Source organism: Arvicanthis niloticus, chromosome 12 (assembly GCF_011762505.2).
Source record: "Arvicanthis niloticus isolate mArvNil1 chromosome 12, mArvNil1.pat.X, whole genome shotgun sequence".
Lineage (NCBI taxonomy): Eukaryota > Metazoa > Chordata > Mammalia > Rodentia > Muridae > Arvicanthis > Arvicanthis niloticus.
In genome coordinates, this window is record NC_047669.1 from 24,192,568 (window position 1) to 24,215,913 (window position 23,346).

General features: G+C 43.6%; 1 protein-coding gene across 1 annotated transcript in view; it reads left to right on the forward strand.

Moving 5' to 3' along the window:
• The window catches only part of Hgd (homogentisate 1,2-dioxygenase), a 48,774-nt gene extending 29,375 nt beyond the window's left edge, over positions 1–19,399 (forward strand). The window contains exons 6-14 of the mRNA XM_034515393.2: positions 764–855; positions 2,680–2,714; positions 3,517–3,596; positions 4,089–4,188; positions 6,222–6,346; positions 9,301–9,405; positions 11,642–11,768; positions 15,756–15,937; positions 19,056–19,399. Of these exons, the coding sequence (XP_034371284.1) occupies positions 764–855; positions 2,680–2,714; positions 3,517–3,596; positions 4,089–4,188; positions 6,222–6,346; positions 9,301–9,405; positions 11,642–11,768; positions 15,756–15,937; positions 19,056–19,205 (996 nt within the window). The 3' untranslated portion in view covers positions 19,206–19,399. The remainder of the gene's footprint in view (positions 1–763; positions 856–2,679; positions 2,715–3,516; positions 3,597–4,088; positions 4,189–6,221; positions 6,347–9,300; positions 9,406–11,641; positions 11,769–15,755; positions 15,938–19,055) is intronic.
• The last annotated feature ends 3,947 nt before the right edge of the window (positions 19,400–23,346 follow it).

The window sequence follows — 23,346 nt, forward strand, 5'->3', positions numbered from 1 at the left end:
AGCCCAAACTGTTTAAATCACCTTGAAGTCTTTATCCTTAGAAGTGTCCCCATACCTTGTGAAGACTCACTTCAGTAAACCTCAAACTGATCCATTAAGGGACAGAAGAATAATAAACTTGCTTCCCGTGAGAGCTATGAATATCTGAGGAGCAGAATCTTCTCTGGTTTTGCATCCTGCCTGCAGGTTTTGGGGCGGAGTGATGTTGTAAGAAGTCTCTGCCCCCCACCCCCCCCACCCCTATGTCAGGGCTCCTTGTGCTATGTATCATCTGGTCGCACAGCAGAAAGACTTGCAGTCAGTCACAAAGTCTTCTTCTGCTATGCTATGAGGAAAATAGCTTGGCCTTCCTCATGAGAAAGGTCTGCTCCCAGGGAAGTGTAGACTTGAGGGGTCACTAAATGTCAAGGGAAGCTTCAGGCCCTCTCCCCACAAAATCCTTCTACCAGACATCCCCTCCTTCCTGAAGGTTTCTCTTAATCCTAATGAAATGTCCATCTTGAATTCATTTAAAGAAATGACTTCATGCTCTCTAAGTTCATCTGATGTGGCCATAAGGGAGTTCAGACAAGGTCTCAGCTGTCATCTAGGATGGGACACAGCCTACCAAGTATAAGTCAATACATTTCAGGCAGCCTTGATCCCAAATGACTCCTGGGACATTCTCAAAGGGAAGAATACAAAACCATGCTTCCTGGCTCTCAGGGGCCAGGGGCAGGGCTGAGTCTCTTAAGCACTACCCATTCTGTCTCCCCTCTCCCAGGGCTTGCACACCTTATGTGGAGCAGGGGACATCAAGTCTAACAATGGGCTTGCTGTGCACATTTTCCTGTGTAACTCCCCCATGGAGAACCGGTAAGAGGCTCAACTGTTGGGACATGATATACTTATCCCGTAGTGCCTATTAGCCAGAGAGTGAAGACCTGGTAAAATCATGTGTGCAAACACTGCTCTTTTATAACTATTTCCCTCTCAGAGAAATGTCAATATGCAATTATTGATAACGAATAAGAATTTCTATCTTGACAGACTCTTGTGACATAGACAACAATGTCAGGTAACAGTAGAGGCAGAAAAGGGAGGTTAGGGCCTTGTGATGAAGGAGCGGCTGAAGTAGGTAGGTTGGGGACAAATAGAGGTAATTTCTAAGGATCCCTAGGGTTCAAGCCCAAAGTCCTGCTGCATGAGCAGTTATGAAGGCAAAGTAACAGACTTGGCTTTTGCTAATAGCTAGTAGCTCTGTGTAAGCTTAATGTTGCTGCACAGTAATTAGTTCATATACTGAGGTTTTTAAGGGGGTACATGTCACTGCACCTGTGTGTACAAATTAGGACAAATTGAGGAATCTCTTCTCTCCTTCTACCATGTGGAGCCCAGGGATCAAACTCAGATTCTCAGCCTTGGTGGCAGATGCCTTCACATGCTGGGCTGTGCCATTGGCTCCGATATTCTGGATTGGTTTTTTTGTTTGTTTGGTTGGTTGGTTTGGTTTGGTTTAGTTTTTAAAAAGTAAATGATATCCCTGCCTTTTCTTTGGAAAGCAGACCATCATGGCAGCTTTGCACGCAACCTCTAGAACAGAGGTTGGGAACCTATATTTCAAGACCCCTTTGGGGGCCGCATATCAGATATCCTGCGTATCAGATGAACATTACTATTCATAGCAGTAGCACAATTACAGTTATAAAGTTGCATCGGAATAGTTTTATGGTTGGGGGTAGCCACACCAATGAGGAACTGTACTGAAGGGCCGCAGCCTTAGGAAGGCTGAGAACCACAGCCCTTGAACTACACTGCTGTTCCTCTAGCTGAATTCTGATCTTGCTGACTTAATTAACTTATGCGAGCTATTCAACTTTTAAAAGATTGTTTTTTTATTTATCTTTTACTTTCTGCGTATCAGTATTTTGCCTGCATATGTATCTGTGCACCATGTGTGCCTGAGGCCTGTAGAAGCCAGAAGAGGGTGTTGAATCCCCTGGCACTAGAGTGGAGGGCAGTTGTGAGCAACCATGGGAGTGCTAGGAATAGAACTTGGCTCCTTTAGACAATAAACAAGTGCTCTTAACTGAAGAGCCATCCCTCCTCCCTTAGCTGTTCCACTTTTGAGTCATGAATCAAGGCCAAAATCGCAGCCCTATAGGAAGCATTGGAGACCTCCCTTTGGGGCCTGCCTTGTATGAGGTCATCCCCCACACATGTCCGCACGCACGCACGCACGCACGCACGCACGCACGCACGCCCTCCACTTAAGTCAGGTTGGCCTCACTTTATTTCTCTCTAGCTGCACATTAACCTCCTTGCTCCTGAACATGCTTCTTCTTTTGGCTGGAGTTTCTCCTCTTGCCTGCATGATACCTTCAGATCTCTTGTCCAAAGTCTCATCAGTAGTCAGGAGGCCTTTGTTGTCTCCCCAAACCAGTGCAGGTCCCTAATTCCTTCATGCTCCCGACCTTGACTTTGGCAGCATCATTTCGCTTCGCCGTGATGGCGGTCTGCAATTGTGTGCTTCCTGTCTGAGTCTGTCAGACTCCAAGCTCCACAGGGAGGCTTCTGCTGATCACTTTATACCCAGCACCTGGTTTGTGGTAGGCACTAAATAATCATTTGTGGAATGAATAAACTTGTCCAGAATGTGTTAAAGCTGAAAATCACAGAAAAGTACTCTGTAAATTTCAGATGTTTTTACAACTCAGATGGGGATTTCCTGATTGGTAAGTTCCTGATTGGTAAGACTGACTGCTCCCTAGCCCCAATATATTCCAATTGGTTTTTGCTTTGTTTTGTTTTGTTTTTGTATTTTATTTGCCTGCATTCCCCCATCTGTTTCATTAAATACAGTACCATCTACAAGAGTGAGGTCCAGATACCACCAGTGGTCTGGAAAAGATTCCTAGCATACCTCAAAGTGTCCAATGTATGTTCTGGGCTTTCTGCCTGTGGCTGTCTCTGTTGGGCCTCTCTCGTGTGGGAGATCATGGCAGTTGAATGAAATGACATTCCTAACATGTGACTGACTTATTAGCAAAATTCTATTTGCTTTTAAACTCACCGAAGGAAAGCCCATTTGTCATCAATGACCACGATTAAGGTACAAATTTTATGAGACCATCTAAAACATAAGACCCGTGAGAGGTTTTGTGGTGTTTAGTATTAGTATTCAGAAGTGAACATTTCTGGGTAGTCAGCAGACCTGCAAATGCCAGCATTCTGGCTGAAATGTCAGAAAAGAGTGGTTTTCTGTGCTATTTCTATGGCCCTTTTGGGTCACTTCACAAAAGTGTATATACACAGGCTCCTCAAAGTGGGAGCGAAGATAGAGATTTTGAAGAATTTTCAAAATCTTGTAGGCAGTAGAATAGCTAACTGACATTGTCAGAATATAATTTACCCCCAGGAGACCCAACGAAGCTCTCCTCATTTGCAATAACAAGCAACTACAAGCCTTATGCTTTCAGGTTCTCCTTTGAGCAGGATTTCTCACTACTGCACGGTCTTTTCCTCCCTCCCCCCCAGTTCCCCAGAAAGGGAAGCTTCTCATTTACACAGAGTTTGGCAAGATGTCCCTGCAACCCAATGAGATCTGCGTCATTCAGGTTGGTAATGAGTCTCCTCTCCCCACTGCCTCTCCCTAACTTGGGAGAAATCAGATGTTTCAGCTGCTGCTATTTCTAACCCTAAAATGTCTCTGTCACGTCTGGGTAACAGGGAGGAGTCAGAGTTACACAGAAGGCTTCAGGGTAAGCTTAGTGCCTGCTTTGTTTAATACAGCACAGGATCGCAAAGCAGAGAGTGTTTACCACTTCCTTTCCCTAAATGTTTGTAGTCTGCTTAAGGCTGTGTCAGAGATAGGAGATGGTGAAGGTATTCACGGATACATTGAGTTTTGACTAACTGGGGGCTGCTGTTATCTCTGGACCCAATAAGATGTTAATTATTGGTATGATTAGGAATTAGATTTTTTTTCTTTGTGACCGATCTTTAATCTGCTCACCTAGAGCAACATACTTGGAAACACGAGCACTTTATTTCTGCATGTAACTGCAAGAATATGATTTATGAGAGCATGTTGTGCTTCTGTCCTCCAGAGAGGAATGCGATTCAGCGTCGACGTCTTCGAGGAGACCAGGGGCTACATCCTGGAGGTCTATGGTGTCCACTTTGAGTTACCTGACCTGGGACCCATCGGTAAATCTTCATCCTAAGCCTTGCATCTCCTTCCATCTCTTCCTGGCTCTTACACTTCAAACTTCAACTTCCTTCACCAGACAACTTCCTTAGACCAAGTGCCTGCCTACCAAGTATATGAACAACAGAAAATAACCCAAACTGATCTAGTATACGTGTCTCTAAAACAATAAGACAGAACAAGGGCAATAAAGGCATTTAATGGGTTTCTGGTTAGATGTTTATATTACAAGGGATGCCAACGGGGTTCAAAGATGAGATTTGAGATTTAATTGATTTTTTTTTAAGTCGGAGTCTCTTATAGCCCAGGCTGACCTCTAACTCTTTATATTGATAAGAACAGCCTTGAACTTCTTCCTAGTTGCTGGGATTGTAAGTTTCACTACCATGCTCAGGCCCGTGCAGCGCAGGACACTGAACTTCCTGCTAGACAAGCACTTTACCAACTGAGCTACATTTCACAGCCCTGAGATTCGATTAATCGTTGATGGCGTATTAAAGAGAAGTGAAGAAGAAAGGGAACAGCTTAAGCACATGTAGGCAGATGAGAAAAGGCTTTGTGAGTAATGTTTTCTTAAGTCAATGAGCTGTGGGTTCCAGTCATAAAAATGGCCTGGAGTCTATCGCATGGAAATATGAACTAGACTGGGTGACACATGACCTTTGATGACCTTTGAACATCACATTTCTTCTGAGCACACATCACAAAATCCACACACTTAACAGTAACAAGTGTATTGCTACGTTCTATGAGGGAGCGGAAACAACAGTCCCGGTGAGATAGATTAAAGTTTCCAGACATGTTCCCCCAGCCCCTAGACTTCCAACAGCTGAAGGCAGGACACACAGGAGGGAAGGGGAGACCTTAGGAGCACTTTTTCTCAAGCCTCTCTTGAAGAGAGCTGGAGAAATCAGCCCCTGGTTTCGGCTTGGGCCATACCTCCCAGTTTGTTCTTTCCCTGTCAACAGCTTTTCAGAGCAACAAGGACAGACCAGCGTGTACCTTCTGGTCACTCCCCTGGGGATCCAAATACTCAGAGGAAGGTGGGAGGAGGTGGGAGGCAGCAGAGAGGCAGCTGGAGCCATGGTGGGCCGTCTGTCATCCTGCCTGCCACCCACTCTTCCCACTTTGGTCTAGCTTCCTGCTGCTGTGCAGGCAGCAGAGCCTCCAGGTTCCACAGAGCATGTACCCTCTGGAAAATATATATAATTTACTAACCAGCTGGGGTTTTTTTTTTTTTTTTTTTTAACCCCAGGAGCTGGAAATGATAAAACAGTCCCCAGGCCTCTCCTCTCCGAGTTAAATTATGTTTTTGCACTTATGCTTTTTCTTATTTTGTCTTTTGATTTATTTCCTTTCTCTGGAGGGAACACTCACTCCTGAACAAAGCTAAGCAGGCAGGTCCTCAGTTCTTCCTCCCTGAATGGCAGGCAGATTTTTTTTTTTTTTTTTTTTTTTTTAGGCTGGACAGCAGCTTTATAGTTCTGGCTTTTGAGTTCTGGCTAGCCGACAGAGGCCTGCCTGGGACAGTAGCTTATAACCTTTTTATATAAGATTGAGATCTGAGGATATGTAGGAGAGTCCCCAGCACTTTCTTGGACAGGCATCTGCTGTTTCCTTGGCTCTTCCCCTCTCTTCCTCTCCCTTTTCCTCACCTTCCATCATGTGATTAGTGATGAGGTAATATATACAATAGCCATATGAACCATAACCACTCTACAGCTCCAGGATATGACACTGCTTATGAGGACTTTCAGATTTTTCTTTTTCAACCAAATCTTTTGGATCTTCCTACAAATCTACCAAACCAAGGTCCAACAGATTCTGTAGTGCTTGGGGTTGAACCTAGGACTTCAACTATGATGGGCAGGCACTGCACCATAGCCCTGACTGGGAATCCAGCAAGGATTTTGGGGAAGAAAGTAATCTGTGGAATGGTTAGTGACACAGAAGATCCCCTTTGTGGGCATCTTTCCTTTGACTTTGGAAATATCTCAATGGATATTTCCATTTGGGTTCCTGTGTCTTCTAGGAGCCAATGGCTTAGCCAACCCTCGAGATTTCTTGATCCCTGTTGCCTGGTATGAAGATCGTCAAGTGCCGGGTGGTTACACTGTGATTAACAAATACCAGGGCAAGCTGTTCGCTTCCAAACAGGTACAGTAAGGTTGTTGGTAGCCAGGGAGTGAGTGTGGAGTTATGAAGCACCCGTTGATAGCCAAGGCCAGCCTTAGATACATTACATACATTCTTTTGTCTTTATTACACACTAAGGTACTGCAAATTACATAGTCATGGGAACAGGTCCGATAGTGATAATTAATTCACGGTGCTGGGGGGGGGCAGATCCAGTGTTAAAACCCTCAACTGTTTGACTCTGGAGGTTGTGCACTTTCTCATCTAGCAATGGAAATGTAATGTTGTGTGGGTCTCTAAGAGTGACGTGGGAAGCATAACACAGAGGCCTCCTAATATGTTTAGGAGAAGCCAAGACTGACATTCCTCAATGAGTACCTTATTTCAGATACAAATCATTGATTGTTGACACAAAACAAAAAGAATTTAGTTGATTAGCTTCAATTATACGAGAGGCCTAGTAAACTGAGGACATGAAATCATTATTATATCATAATATAAAAATTAATTTTGAGACATGACAAACATTCTGTCCCTTCTGTAAGGCTGTCACATGAAAAATAATGAATAATACAATATATAATCTATGCTATAATACTATATGTTTCTTTGGTTCATTTTTTGAGACAAGGTCTCATGTAGCCCAGGCTGACCTTGAACTTGCTTTGTAGCTAGAGTGGCCTTGAATTCCTGATCTTTCTGCTTCTATCTCCCAAGAGAAAGGATTATAGGTGTGTACCATCATCACCAGGTTACTACTATGTATCATTATTATGTATCATTATTTAACATGTTGAGTGTTTAATCTCAGAACAGATTAAGCATTTAATAAATGACAACTGATAGCCTTTCTGTTACAATTTTTTTATTTGTCTGATTTACTGTCTGTATTAGCCTAGCACTCATTATTTTCCTTGCCTAGCACCAAAAGGCCATGCCAGCCAGCAAAGGCAAACCAGTCTGAAACTTCTGCTTAAGCCCCGGAGCAAACAGCAACGTGCTATCCTCATATTCTCTGGGTCAGGATTTCTCAACAGTTGTTCAGGGACCATTAGTGTTAGAAAACTTTGGACAGCCTTGTTTAAAATGATCATACCCATATTAATACTCTCACCTGGCAAAAACGATAACCTCTGGGGTATTAGAAGTAGATATTTACATGAATTTTAAGTATGCTCCCCAGATTATTATTATTCTGCATACATTTGATAGAGAACATCCATTTTGGCAGTAGGCAGCAGCTTTCGACTGCTCACAGGGCCCTGTGATGGTCACACTGGTCCATTCTTCTCTGCCTTAGTCTGTGCCCTGGAAGACAAGCATTTATCCACAAAGGGGCCTGGCTCCCCAGTTTATTATCTTTCATGGGGTTCAACCTGAAGGAAATGAATGGGGGAAGGGATGATAGTGGGGCATGTCTCTCTCTCTCTCTCTCTCTCTCTCTCTCTCTCTCTCTCTCTCTCTTCAGTGCTTCTGACCTTATCTACCTCCTGCTGAATAGCCTCAAAAGCAGATCACAGTACCTAAGAAAAGGCATTCAACATATCTTTTACCAGAAAAAAAAATATTGTAGGAAAGAAAGATAAATATAGTTGAGAGTATTCATACCCCAGATATCAGCAAACACTATAAATCAGAGCTTTGTCTCTCCAGAGAACTAGCTATAAATATTTACAAATGTAGCCTTTTTCATGGTTCTAGATCTTGCTGGAGTCCTATAGAAACATTTTCCCCTCTTATTTCTCAGGCTCAGGAATGCCAATGCTTTCCCCCTGTTGCTCGGATACCTCAACACTTCTATGCATTCCTTTTAGCTCTAACAATGCCTTGTGGGTAGTTGTTTCCCTCAAGTCTTTTTCCCTTTACTCTGGAGAATATCATAAATACAATGACATATGATCATATCCATCCCCATTTTCCCATCTTCCTCCTCTCATATCCACTTTAATAGTCAGTGCTACCTACATTTGTAGGACCACCCTCAGGAACATGGAAACCCTACCAGGGCTACATCTTCAGTTCCTGGAGGCCTAGAAATCATCTATGCTTTTTATACCAGAGTTTTGGCTCGCTTGATCCTGTGCACATCATGTGCTAAGAACTCCGGCTGCTATGAGTTCCTCAGTTTGATAGCCATCTCTCATGTGTAGAAGACAACATTTCACTTCACTCCTTCCCATATTTCAGCTCTTACATTCTTGCTGCCTCTTCTTCTTTCAAGATGGTCCTTGAGCATTAAGTTGGCTGGCTGGAGACTGATCTAGATGTCCCATTTAGGGCTGAGATGTCCCGTCTAGGACTGAGCAGTCAGCTCTCTCATCCTTAGCACTTTGACCGCTATGGACCTTGAACTTTAGAATATTTTGCACTGGATTGTTTGTCTTGACTAGAGGCACAGCACCAGTGAGGAAGACCATCATCCTTCATCATCCTGTAAAGTGATCTCCTACCCAAGACAAAACCAGGAAAGCTGTTAGTGTCACTCTGAAATCTCAAACATTTAGGCTGGATCTCCTTGAGCGAGGTAGATTCTTCTTTCCTGAACTTCACAGTAGACACGGTGTCTATGAGAAGTCCCTTTAGGCTGCAAAGCCCTGGAGAAATATCACAGCAAGTGCCTGCTATACCAGGAAACAGATTGTTTGAGACTTGCTGACCTCTACAGATTTCCCACAGTTATGTTAAACATTGAAAAAGGACTGCTCAATGAGTGAGATAGGCTTCTTCTGTGTGTGGGATGAGACAGACAGCTGCAGCTTATGAACTGGAAAAGAGGGTTAATGGCAAAGCCAGGACCTGGGAGAGGGTATATGAAGCAACCACAGAGAGATCAAGAGATATGATTCTCCCAAAGGATGCTATGATTAAATTTAGAACAATATCATATAAAAAGGGTCAAATCAGTAAGTATTGTAACTTTACAACTACAAAAACATTACATTCTAAGACCATGCTTTCCTGGATTCTGAAATTAGGATGTCTCTCCATTCAATGTCGTGGCCTGGCATGGAAACTATACACCCTACAAGTACAACCTAGAGAATTTCATGGTCATCAATGCGGTGGCTTTTGACCATGCGGTAAGTCCGGACCATGCGGGGACCCTGGGGACGGGACAACCCTTGAATGGGAGAGATCTAGTTTATACCTATGGCATTTGCACATCTAAGGTTTTCAAGGTCATCCATGCAAAGCCTCAGCCAGAACCAGATCATGTGTCCTTTGGTGAAGGAATACATTACTTGGCAAATGAGGAAGCCAAGAAATACTCAACCCATTTTACTTTTCTCCAGAGTAATCACAACTGTCATGCATGGGCAAAGGGAAAGCTAATGATAATAACAAAGTCTGGAGGAAAAATAATTTACAGATCTGGAGAAGGTCTGGGTACCTTGCAACTTGGGGCATGACTCTGCTTGCTCTGGCTGCCTACCTGCTCACCAGCCTCAGCTTGTGGCCATGGTTGGCAGCGAAGGGCAAGGAAGCCCTCTTCTAAAGTTATTCAAAGGTCGAATGCTTGATTTATTTTTTTTTAAAGCCTAATGTTTGAACTTGGTCATATTTTTCAGTCAATTAGGGGGCCACAAATAGGTCCCTGGTCTCTGGTACAGGCTCCCACGAGCCCACATGCTTGATAAAGTGCTAGTTCTGAGAGACCTGGAGGGTAAGCTCATTCTGCAGTGTACTTCATAATAGATTAACTTAACCCACAAGCTGAGGGATAATTGGGGCAGAAGCCAGAGAATCAGAGATAGAAGGATTACTCTGAGCCAATTCAGCTCATCTCTAGGGGGACAAAACTACCTTTCTGAACAACCTCAAATCTTAATAAAACCAAAGGGGAGAAAAAGAAAATCAAGATGCCAAGCCCAAAGCATCACCAAGAAGCACCCTGAGACCTTGGTAAAGCTCTATTTCAGCCTTCTTACCTTGTCCTTCTGTTAATAGTCTCAGACCATTTCCCATGACAGATGAAAAAGACGATAACTCTCCCAGCAAGAAGGGTTGGGTTGATTTGTTGTTGTTGTTGTTTTGGTTTTGGCTTTTTGTTTGTTTTTTTTGTTTGAATGTGTAGCCGTTCGATCTCCTCCTTACTGCTGTGGTAGTTATTTCCCCTCCAAAGTCAGATCTGATTATCCCACCATTGCTTTAGAAAACCTTTGCAGGCTCCCCATGGTTTAGGATTAGGTCTGGGCTCTGAAGCGTGGCTTTTAATGCTCTTCTCCATCTGGCCCTGGGCTCCTTCCTCCAATACCACATCTTGCCCTTCCTTCATCCTTCAGTGCACCGCTAGTTTTAACCTTCTCCTGGCTTACAAAGCCATATCTTTTCTATTTTCTCTGATAAAACCCCTGTTCCATCTTTCTCTTTTCTCTTCTACCCTCCCCTTCCTTTCTTTTGTTCACTTTTAAAGATTTAGCTTGAGTCATAGTTCTTTGACACTTCCCTTGATCCTGTTAGAGGAGATGAGAAGGGGTGGAGGCAGGGAGAAGGGTGGCTATAGGCCGAGTGCTCTATATAAACATAAGAAACTGTCAAGGAACAAATTTAACTGGGAGTTATTTTGAAAAAGAAATAGCCACTTTCTCCTTTCCTCAATTAAACTTAAAGGAGTGGAGAATAGATTCCCAATCTTTGAATCTCCAGATGTCAGCACCACGTCTGAAAGTGAACAGGGATATCAATTAAATTGAATCTTGGGTTTTTCGTCTAGGAGTCTGAAGTTCTTGAAGATGCATAATCTTGTCCCTCAGCACATCCTCCTCTGCACTACCACCATGTAACTGCGATACTCAGAATCTAGGAGTCGATCAAGAAGTCGATCAAGAGTCAGAATTAGTTAGCCAGCTCTCAGACTTTTCCTGCCTGTGGCTATCATCTACGACCTCTGATGCTCTGCCTCCCAAGAAACATGCCTTCCTGTACACCAGGCTGCCGATGCTGTTTTGTTTGTTTCCCAGCATTCCCTGAGCATTGGCAAGCTCCCTGCCACTCAGCCTGGGAGTACAAGTAGGACTCAGGTTCTCAGAGCCATAGGGTAATAATAGAGTGCCATGATACAGACTCAGGCAGGTTAAAGATGCAGCTGTCAGTCCCCTTATCTGCTGTGAATGCATTTTGCTTCAAGCACAGCAAGAAGACAGTTACAGGAGTGATTACTGCACCTCAACTAGAGCCCAAATATCTAAGCCGGAACCTGGGTCACTTAATCAGAAACTGTCACTTGAAAACAGCCTCCTGTGCAGGTGACGCACTGTCATTCTTCAGTCGCCTCCCATGCTGTCCTACATTCAGTTTCCCCTTGTGTGTTCACAGGATCCTTCCATTTTCACCGTGCTGACTGCCAAGTCTCTCAGACCAGGAGTGGCCATTGCTGACTTTGTCATCTTCCCACCTCGGTGGGGAGTGGCAGATAAAACCTTCAGACCTCCTTATTACCACAGTAAGTCTCTCTTTCACCAGAACATTCATGAAAATGAGAACCAGCAAAGCAGCTAGGCTCGGAGGGCAATGACCAGGTTGTTCTTGGACCTCCTACTCTGCCATGAGTTTGAAGTCCTGCCTCTCAGGCTGCTACTGGGCTTTAATAGTCTGCAGGGGGATGCAGTAACTAAACCTGCCTCCTGTTTCTCTGAGCCTAAAGAGGGACAGACATGTTGGTAGAGTCTGAAGGAAGAGTACATTTCAGATCTTTTTTTAAGGGTGGGGAGTAGAGTCGTTTTGGTTTGTTTGGAGAAACAAAAATCTGTTTCAAGAACAAGTAAAATGTTCTTTCTTTGATTATTTTGGGAAAACAAAAAAGATTACAAACTAAACTGGGAGATAAACTATTCTGGAAGATGAAGGTGTTATTAATTAAATTTATTCTTTGACAGTTTTATATATACACATACATATAGATATATAATTCATTTTGATTGCTTTCACCCCGCCCTTTCTCATTTTCACCCATCCCTTGTACGTCCCCCCTTCATCTCTATGGAGCCCCTTCCCACACCCTTTTCCTTTTGTTTAGTTTGTGTCCCTCTGAGTTTGACCAAGACCTTCTCTAAGGCCTTGTGATTGAAACTATTCACTGGAGTCTGGCAGGTACATCAGTTGGTACATACCGAAGACAATGGCTGCCCACCATAGATGGCTCCCTTTTCTCGAATCCCCTATAAGTGGCCTATAGTTCAACAGCAAGGGAAAAGTTCCCATTAGCCCCTCCCCTGCCCAACACTGACCATGGGGAGGGTCTGTTCCTGCACAAGTAATCAAAGCTTCTGTGAGTTCATAACTACATTGGCTGTGGTATACCTAGAAATGGTGTTTGCTGCCTTTCTCCCTGTCTTCGAACTTTTATGCTATTTCATTCTGTCTTTCTACAACATCTTCTTCGAGGGGATATTATACACAATTCATTTTGGGCAGCCATGAGACTGAATTCACTAGAGTCCACTGCAAATAGAAGCTTCATTGAGTGAGGTTGAAAGTAGCTTCTGTCTAAGAATGAGGATGGATGTTTAAAAGGAAAATACTTCATCATGTGTATGTAGTTAAATATCAGTAATTTGCCTTGCAGGGCCTATGACCTTCCAAGGATTAGAATTTCAAAACCAAGCATAAGATCCCTTATGTCACAGGCCTCAAATCTAGAGAGCAATTGGCTACCCTGTGATAGTCACGCCACTACTGCACATGTAGGCACATCTTGCTGACAGGTTGATGTTGCAGAGTTGGTAGAGTTGGTGGAATTCACTTATGGGGACGACCATTCAATAGCTTTTCTCCCCCAACCGCCAGCACAGCACAGAAGGTAGTTCAAACAAATCATTTTATTTTATTTATATTATTATGACTAATGATTGTTGGCTAGTTTCCAAGGCCCTATTATAAGTTTTCTTAAATATTAATTTATTCAGGTTTTAGAACAGCAGCAAGAGAGAGCTAATATCAGTTATCTCCCTTCCTGTTTTCCAGAAGATGAGACTGGCACTGGGAGTAAGCAAGTCTCCAGGTCTCACAGTCAGTTAATTGCAGGGTCAGGATTTAATTGCAGATTGTCTGATGCCAAAGCAGACACATGTGATCACTAATTGACATGCCTAGTGCCGTGCCCTGTACATAATGCACATCTGGAAATATTGACTCAGTCGGTGAATACATCACCAAGAATGAATAAGGTGCATCGCAGCTGTACTTAATGAGTTTGACATTTTTAATTGTGCAAATTAAAGAAGGTCAAGGTACAGTTCTGCTTCCAGGAGAATTTTACAATTCTGAGCATAGAAGTCTGGAGAGATTCTAACATGCATTTTCAGCTGGGATGTTTTAGGAAACAAATCATTTTCCATAGTTAACTGCAAAACCTTCTGTTCATATTAGATTCCACTCTATAACAGTTCCCAGGTACCAGAGCGTAACGGTGTACAGCTGCACTGAACAGACAGCATAAGCGTTTGTGAGGGTGGGGATTTCAGACTGTCAGGATGAAAGAAGGCCACTTCACAGTCAGGTGACAGCCAGCCTGCCCCTTTGAGGTCACCATCAAGAGTACCCTCTCTCTTTTAAGTTTGTTCTCGAGCTTCCCTCTCCCAGAGTTTAATTCATTGGCTTTAAAGTAGAAACTCAGAGCGTCTGCACTTTGTAGTAGGAAGCCAAAGGCTTCTGACCCAGAAGGTCTACAGACTCTATGTTGAGAACAGTAGTGGAGGGCTTGTCTCCCCTCCTGGGAAGAAAAACAATAAGAGCACCAGTGTGCTCCCGGCTCTCAACCCACTCCTTAATCTCTGTTTGTACTGCAGACTGCCTGTACAGTGAGCCTTGTGAAATGCCTCCTATGATGTGTTTAATGACTCATCCCCAAATAACATCTTATAAAGAAATGGTACCCTGAGTTGACTTGGGAAAAAAAGCACAGAACCCCAAGTTAGAAATTAGTTTTATCGGGAGATATAAAAAATATTGCTTCAGCAATACTCAAAATCTTTGTTACTTTGATGTGACTTTAAGGGGAATTGGGGAATTACTTCTGTAGAAATATTGCCTCTAGTCATTTTAATGCACCTTAGTCAACAAGATCCAGGTTTAATCAGAAAGGCAAAGTCTACCTTCCCACTGTCCTTTGAAATATCGAAAATTATGTAGAATATCTTCACCAAACTCATTGCTAACTAAATTCACATTCAGATCAAAACCAAATTCCATCTTGCTCTCTTCTTAAAATTAAGTGTGAAGGTGACCCTGGTGACATGTACTGCGGCAAGAATGGTGACTGTAGATCAAAGCTATGTGTGGAACTGTTCTTAGAATGCAGATTCTTAGGGCTCCTTTTGCTTACTTTCCTTTATCTGCTTCCTGAGATGCACGTGGGGCTATGATCCGGGCCTCACTTACTTCTCAGGGTTACTGCATGTTTACTTTGTAGGGCCTGGAGCAGTGTGTTGTGTTGGGGGAGGGAGGGGGCTGTTCAGTTGGTTATAGAAACATTAGGGCGCCTGCTTACATTCCACATGGAAGGAAGCAGGGCATTGCAAGGGTTGTCACTGCATTGTCACATGCTCCAAATGCTCCATCTTCCACAGGAGAGGCAGTAAGCAGCTTTAAGCAGGTTATTTCTTATTCCTTTGTATACCACAGGAGTGAGAATGGTGTCCAATTATATATTTAGAATATGGGTGAATAGATGGATGGATGGAGAAGTGAGTGGATGGAAAACAGACAGATGAATGGATAGACAGAACTAGAAAGGTACCTGCAATTACCCATGTGTTAGATTTCTTTACTTCTTGTTCTTAAGATATTACTATGTTGATAAAGAGCTTTATTTCAATAGAAACAAAATACCAAAAGAATGGAAGCATGGTGGGCTTTGTCAGATTTGGTGTGACTCTTGAAAGCTATGTGAACATGTCCATTTAGTATACAAAATAACTAACACTGAGAGGTATTCAGGCACATGATAGGTTGCTCTGTAGAACGTGTCCATCCATTGAAGGTATGCAAGCAGGCCCTGGGGAGTAATCCATAAGAAATGAAGTAGAAAAGTCTTTGTCTGAAGCAGAAGTAAGGATCATTTCCAATGTTCAGACTCAGGGTTCCAGGAGAAGGGAAGAATATGATTCTATCATGTTCAGATTTAGTTATCTGTCATGAAAAGAATAGTTATGAACTATGTTTCATAGAGACCAACCATCTGTTGATTATCATATAATTGTGCACTGTAAGTCTGAAATTTTGTCCTGGAATATGTACACACACACACACACACACACACAGCTTCATTTTCTAGACTGGGAGCCAGAACTGTGGTGAAATTGTGTGCTATTGTGGAGTATTTGATGAATTTGGAATATGAATGTGTAGAAGAGATACTGCTTAGGTGGTACTGATGTTTTTATTGGTCTTGCCTTGGATAATAAAAATAATACTGATTCTACCTTCCCAGGGAACTGCATGAGTGAGTTCATGGGACTCATCAAAGGTCACTATGAGGCAAAGCAAGGCGGATTCCTGCCAGGGGGCGGCAGCCTGCACAGTGCCATGACCCCTCATGGCCCCGATGCAGACTGCTTTGAGAAGGCCAGCAAGGCCAAACTCGAGCCAGAGAGGATAGCTGATGGCACCATGGTAAGCAAGTTAACACTTCAGGGGCTGCCTCTGGGATCCCCAAACTTCTGTAGAGAAAAGCGGTTAGTTTTTATTCTCCAAAGTCATAGAGATGGAGTGAGGAGAATCTTGTGTCTGCATGTGCATGTTATACGTGTGAGCACATACAGCATCATGCACATGCTACACTTCCTGTGTGACAGTGTAGAAAGAGTTTGAACTGAGAGTAAGACCAGCTCAAATCCTAACTCAGTTCCTATGCAGCATCTCCATGTTTCATTTTCCTATCTGTAGAATGGGTGCACTATCCAGCCAGAGGACATCTGTGAGCTATAACTCCTTATAGAGTGTTCACTAACTTCAAATGCAAGTAAACATTATTGATACACTTTGAAGGGTCTTGCAGTATCTAAATGCATCCAGGTGTGTGTGTATGTTATCTCAGAGTATTCTGTGTGGGAAGTAATCCTGAGGACCACGGTACCAGAGGAGGCAGAATGTCACCTTCAGCCAGTTTCTAGAGACAGGAAGGGTCAAGTGGCCTTTGCCTCTCCACAGCTGGGACCCGTAAGCAGTGACTCTCAGCTGCTTTTTTCATTTCCTTTGTTCTCCTTTGGCATGGGATGACACTGATGGGACTCAGACCCTATTTTGTATTCCTCCTCTGTCAGACTGTAAACACTGAGGCGGGACACAATTGCAGTCGGCTGCGGTACTTGATTTCATTTTATTTATTTATTTATTTATTATTTATTTATTTATTATTTATTTTTGCATTCTTGGAAATAGACTCAATGGACTGCAAGAGATAATTTTATGCTAAGCCACCATGCAAACTTACTTCACATTTTAAAACAAATGCCTTCACTGCCACAAAGTTGAAAACTCATAACACAGACCTGCTGAACTCAAAGCCTGGCTTGTCAACCCCCTGGCGTTAGTGGCCCACCTGTCCACTGGGGTGTGCTTTTAGTCCAAGTCCAGAGCCAGAGCTGCTTTTATGGAGGAAGGGACATGGAGTCCTTTCTATGTCCTTAGCCCTGGCTCTGTTACTCCTTTCAAGGATCTGCTTAAAGTATCTATAGGAACCTATATCTCTGTGAGACACAGTTTGCCAGTCTCAGGCTGTTGCCTCTGATGGCCCTCGAAAGGGTACAATCCACCATTGAGTTGTTCCTGGAGTACCCTTAGATCTCCAAATGGGGTTTTGAAACCCGTTCTACCGGAGCGGTATTTCACAATAGTGAGGCATAGGGCTGTTTTTACACACAATAAGAACTTGAGTAATGTCCAAGACCTGGATTGCTAGTGAGATGGAGCTGTCCTGGGAAGAGGATTGGGATGGTAGGAGACTCAGTATCTGAAGGCCCAGAGTATCAAGGGGGCACCCTCCACAGGCACTCGCATGTACATAAGCATACTCACACACAGACATACACACATATACATAAATAGAAACTGCCTAAACCTAACTTTGTGTCTCCTTTACCATTCCCTGTTACGTGACTTAGACACAGATCAATCTGTCCTATCCTTATCCAGTGTGAAGTGGTTAATGTCACATGACCCTTCACAGCTCATCGTCACAGCAAAGAAGCTCTTAAGAAGCAGTCAACAGAAGACAGCAATCATAATGGCTGTGACACTTGCCCTCGTGTGTGAAGAGGGCTTTATACCACACATCTCATCCAGAACCCTGCCTCAAAGCCTGTCATAGAAGTCAGGCAAAGACACACGACTCCCTGATACAGACAAAGGGAAATTAATGTCTGTGAGATCCACCCCAAACATTAATGCAGGCGTTCTGTGTGGTGTCACGGGAGAATTACATAATTTTCCTTTGGCCTGTCTGTGATGGTTTCCTAATGAGAATAAAAAGAATTATAAGGTTTGGGTTGTTCCCTATTATTTTATAAGAGACACTATAGATAGAAACATCAACTATATATAAAAAATATATAAAAAATATATATAAAAATAGAACTGATAAGAAGTTCAAATAAGATACACAGAATATTTTTCAACTTCTTTTTACTGCACCAGAGACATTCGGAATGCAGTGAGGCGTGCCGCATCGGCGAGGCGTGCCACATCAGCGCCTTTATGCACCATTTCCTCTTCCTTTCCTCTTTCTGAGCTGAGCTCTTGGTCAGGCTCCTAAAGAAGCTAAGAGCTCAGATCTGCAACCATTTACCACCATAGACGAGCCGTATCCCAGATCTGAGCTTTGCTTCTTCCTTTGTGAGAAAAGAGTATGTCACACACATGAGGAGCTCTAACAGGCCCGAGCGTGGCAAACATGGCACCGACACGGTTTGCCTTTTACTCTTCTCCTCCTTGCTAAAAGCCATTAGATTACCTTCCTAAAGCCAGCCACCAAACTCTGTTTCCTTATTTGGCCACTTCCTCCTCCTGAGGCTGATCACCAAGGTCCACCTATCAAAGTCTAATAAACAGAAGTCCCTCCCCCCATTTTGGTTCACATAATTAATATGCCCAATAAAAATTAATGAACGGATCAAAACACGGAGTTTCCCCCTTTCACATTATAAACTGCCATTTGCCTGTGGACCACATCTTGTCCATCCAAAGGCAGTCCTTTGTCCCTCTGGGGCAAATATCCCCTCCTCTTCTCCTTTGTTCCCTCCTTCTTCTCCCTTGTCCACTGTCTACTGTCTTTATCTCTTATTTGCTGCCCTTTGTCTCTCTAGGGCATATAAATGTCCTTTGTGCTGAGAATTTGGTCTTGGAGTGTCTTGTGCTAAGTCTGGTCCTTTCAGAACATATAAGAACATCACCACGATTGTTGGTCCTTAAGAAGAAGATCCCAGGATTCTCTCACATCTGATCTGCCCTTGGAAATAATAATGCCTGCAGAATACTATGAGCAATGCTAGTCCTACCTGCTCAGTTCCACCCACAGAATGAAACTCAGGGCCCCAAGTAGATAGAAACCTTGCATACAGCTTCATCTGCTTATGGTTGGGCCAGATCCAGAACCCAGGGCTTGGGTTTCCTTTCTTCATCATGGCAGTATGTATAAGCATAAGTCTACCCATACCTTCTCTAGGCATCTAATTAAACATGCTTTTTTGGTCACCTTACCTCTTTCTTTTTGTCTCCATCTTATTTTCTATAGGCATTTATGTTTGAATCTTCCTTAAGTTTGGCGGTCACCAAGTGGGGACTCAAGACCTGTAGTTGTTTGGATGAGAACTACTACAAATGCTGGGAGCCTCTTCAGAGCCACTTCACCCCCAATTCCAGGAGCCCGACAGGGCCTAAGTGAGACTGGAGCCCTCTACTGTAATTGAGAACAGACTTGCATGGCTTCCTTGAGAACCTCATACCTCTGGCACCATGGGGACAGCGATTGAAATGAAAGCTCATTTGTCACAGTCAAGAAACTTAAAATGTTTGTGAACACACATTCAGAAATGCCTGTGGCTTTCTAATCACTCAATAAATATGTGTTCTGTGAAAGTTGCAAATGGTCATTTTCAGGTCTTGGTGTCCAGAACTGGTGGGGCAGATAAGCCTGTGGCTGGGGAGGGAGGGTTGGGGGTAAGAACATTTCCCATGTGCTTGGCCTGGAGGCTTAACTCGAAGAGCACAAGTCCAGAAACTATGAACAAGAAAGGGTCCATTAGAACTAGGAGCTGAAGTGGAATCTGCAGCCGAGCCTTAGGGTCACTCCAGAGACAGGGAAGTTAAGAGAAGTCAGCAGAGTTCCAAATGACCAGCCATTAGGGTAAACTGCAGATATCCAGAACACCAGGCATCTAATTCTGGTAGCAGTGCACAGTGATATTAGACAAGAACTTCAGCCACCAAGAACGAACTGAAATCCACCTACTTCAGGGAGCAGCTGTCTTGGGTTCCCAACGCCCAGATCTGAGTTGCTCTCGTCCTTATAGAAAAGGTCCAGTATCCTAGGAAACCTGTCAGCCTCCTTGAGCTGGGACAGTTGCTCACACATTCATTGATGTATCAATCCATTTGATAATCCTGTATGGAATCCCTACTGTCAGCCCTAGAGCAGGGTGCTAGGAATGAATGGTTGAAGTAGAAGAATCAGACTCCCGTTAGGGAGCAGAGCTCTCAGTCTTGAAAGACAATAGAAATTGATACCCACAGAGGAGGACACACACACACACACACACACACACACACAAAGCACAATTGTGTAGCAAGCTAAACCCAACAACTTCCTTTATAAGGCCTATGTCCCTCCCAGTATGGGAATGACCAAGACTTTGAAAGTAGGTTGACTGTGTTCTCCTGGGTGAAAAGATACGTTTACCAGAACAGGAATATGGAAAGCGATAGCTGTCATGACTTTCCTAGGATTAGCATACTGTCTCTGGTTTGTTGCCATGGCAACGACTTAAATTTGTTGCTACCAAGTTTTCTTCTAGTAATATTTGGTCAGACTCATATGAGGACCCAGAGGCTAGACTGCCAGATGAATTTCAGGATGCCCAGTGAAATTCGAATTTCTGATAAATCATAAATAATTTTAGTGGTAACCACCTCCTATCTAACTCTTGAACAGCCTTATATTACAAAGTTATTCATGGTTCGTCTTGTCTTCAGAATTAACTAGGAAGCTAATATTCCCCTTTACTAAATCTGACAACCTTAATAAAAATACCAAGGACATTGGCATAATTCTGCCCTGTAGAAAGGTTGCGTTCTAGTGAGGGAAACAAACAGACATATAGGATTTAAAGCAGTAATTCCAACTATGTCAGACAAAAAACAAGCGGATCAAAATATGACAACAGGTAGGCTGGACTGCAGAAGCCCTTCCTTCCTTCCTTCCTTCCTCCTTCCTTCCTTCCTTCCTTCCTTCCTTCCTTCCTTTCTTTTTCTTTTTACTTATTCACTTTACATCCCACTCACTGCCCCCTCCCAGTTACCCCCTTTTACAATTCTTCCCTCCATCCCCTATCCCCTTCTCCCCTGAGCAGATGCCCCCACCCTGGGTATTCCCCCCACGCTGGCACTTAAAGTCTCTGTGAGGCTAGGCACTTCCTCACACTGAGGCCAGGCAGGGCAGCCCGCTACTAGAACATCATAGCCCATGTACAGGCAACAGTTTTTGATATAGCCCCTGCTCTAGTTGCTAAGGGCTCCCACATGAAGACTGAGCTGCGCATGTGCTACATATATGCAGGGAGCTTAGGTCCAACTCCTGTTGCTCTTTGGTTGGTGGTTTAGTCTCTGAAAGCCCGGAGGGTCCAGGTTAGTTGACTTCCTTCAGAGTTCCTGTCTCCTTACTGGCTCACAATCCTTCCCGGCTCACAATCCTTCCCCCTATTGGAGGAAGCCTTTCTTTAGAATGTGAGGTCTTCAGTGGAGAAGTGACCTTTAGCCAGACCTAAAGAGGAAGAAGGAAGCCGTTGTGGGTAGGGGCAGGCTGGGGTGGGATGAGAAGAAAAACATGCCAACAAAACACCTTCTGGGTTCAAAGAGCTGAAAGCGGAATTGGAATGTGATATCCATAGATGGAAAAAGAGAAGCAAAACCCAGCATCCACTACTGAAAAACCTGGCACTGTCCTGAACTAATGAGGTAGCAACAGAGAAAGGGGACCGTCTGTTTTTGAGTGGATCTGAGAGGACTTGTGGAGAATGGGGTTGAGAGCAGGGCTGAGATGGCTGCTCACTCTCATGGCAGTTGTATTTTGTGGTCTCCAATAAATAAACAAATTAATAAATACGGTGCAACACACTAGTATACTTTCCCGTGTTCTTTAGTACAATAGAATCTTTATTAAAACTTAAGCACCGTTTTCTCGCAAAGCTACATTTAACTATGATTTAAAATAACTGTTGTGGCTGAAGCCCATGTCCCATCACCAACCACTGTCCAGGCCAACCAGCTGCTCCCAACTACCCACTACTCCTGCTGGTGTCAAATCAGAACATAGCAAAAGAATGGCTGTCTGGGTATAGCCCTCAAGCAAATGGGAATTTGTGAATCCAGATGGAGGCTCTCTTGCTCTGTGCCTCTGAGATTTGCTTTCAGTTCCGGTTCCCTGAACTTCTTGAAAGGATTAAGCCCCGCCCAGAGGCACAGAGCCACTGCTCACTACTGCACCCACCCCCGCTTCCCACTGCACAATGTTTATGGGACTTCCTATCCCAAACTAAGTCCACCACTAAAGTCGTCTACTGACAAGCGCCAGCCTTTCCTCCAGGGAGTTATGAACCCCACGTGTGTACCCCGCACCTCAGCTCTGACTCACTCTTGTGGCTCTATTATCACCTGGGCATCAAGCTCCTGAGGCCAGAGGCATGGCGTGGGTTTCCGTACACTTAGCACCCAGGACTATGTACTTTAACTCTCCACTTAAAACAGTGACATCCTGAGACAAGACCTCACCCAGGCCAGACTGTTCACACTAATTTTAAAAAATAAAAAAGATTTAGTTTCTTTCTGTGTGCTTCAGATCAATTAGGAAATTGTGTGTCATTTCCTTAATTCTCAAAAAAAAAAAAAAAGTCATCTTTTTGCTTGGAATGAAAAACCCCAAAGAACAAAAAGTTCCTTCTGGTGGCAGAAGGATGCCCAGCAAGACCTCCTTGGCATCTCTGTATATTTTTCCATTTAAAAGAGAGTGTGGTACCAGTTACCCTTCTCATTTTTTTTTCCTAAAAGACTTCTTACCGTCTAGGCTACCAAAAATATTCCTAGACCAGTGATTCTCAACAGAGGCCACCTTGTTCCTTTACCCCAAATACAACACATCCAGGAAAGCTAGGAGACACTTGTTTTTGGTTGCCACAACTGGTCGGGAGCCATCGGCATCTGGTCCACTGATAAGTACACTGTAGTACATGGCATAGTCACACCCAACAAAGAGCTCTCCTGTGCTAAATGTGAACAAACACTGGTTCTCAAGTGTTCATCAAGTGTGTAGTTATCACTCACGTATCTAACTTCCAGTGCCCAGGATATACCTCAGACCAACCAATTAGAAACACCAGGAATAGAACAAGACTATGGGAACGTCAGCCTCAGGCTGAAGACTACTGTTTTAGGAAGTTAAAATCAGCAATGAAAATAGATAGCTCTGTTTCCAGAGATCCTGGTACTGGGTTTCCAGAGTCAACCGAAGAAAAGGTTGAGGAAAAACCCTAAAGCTTCATTTTCCAGTAACTATAACAGGTGTGAAGGCAGTGGCATGGGCTGAGGGATTATTTGGGAAGTAAGAGACACATTGTTTAGACAGCATCTACCTCTTAACACTAGCCAAGGCAGATAAATAAGTCACGATCAGTAAATTACTTAAGAACTGCAGAGAGGAGTCAGTGGTAAGATTAGGGACTGCTCTCCCAGAGGACCCGAGTTCAGTTCCCAGTACCCATGTGGAGGACTCATTACCACCTGTGACAGAAGAATGAATCCTATCACGATACAAG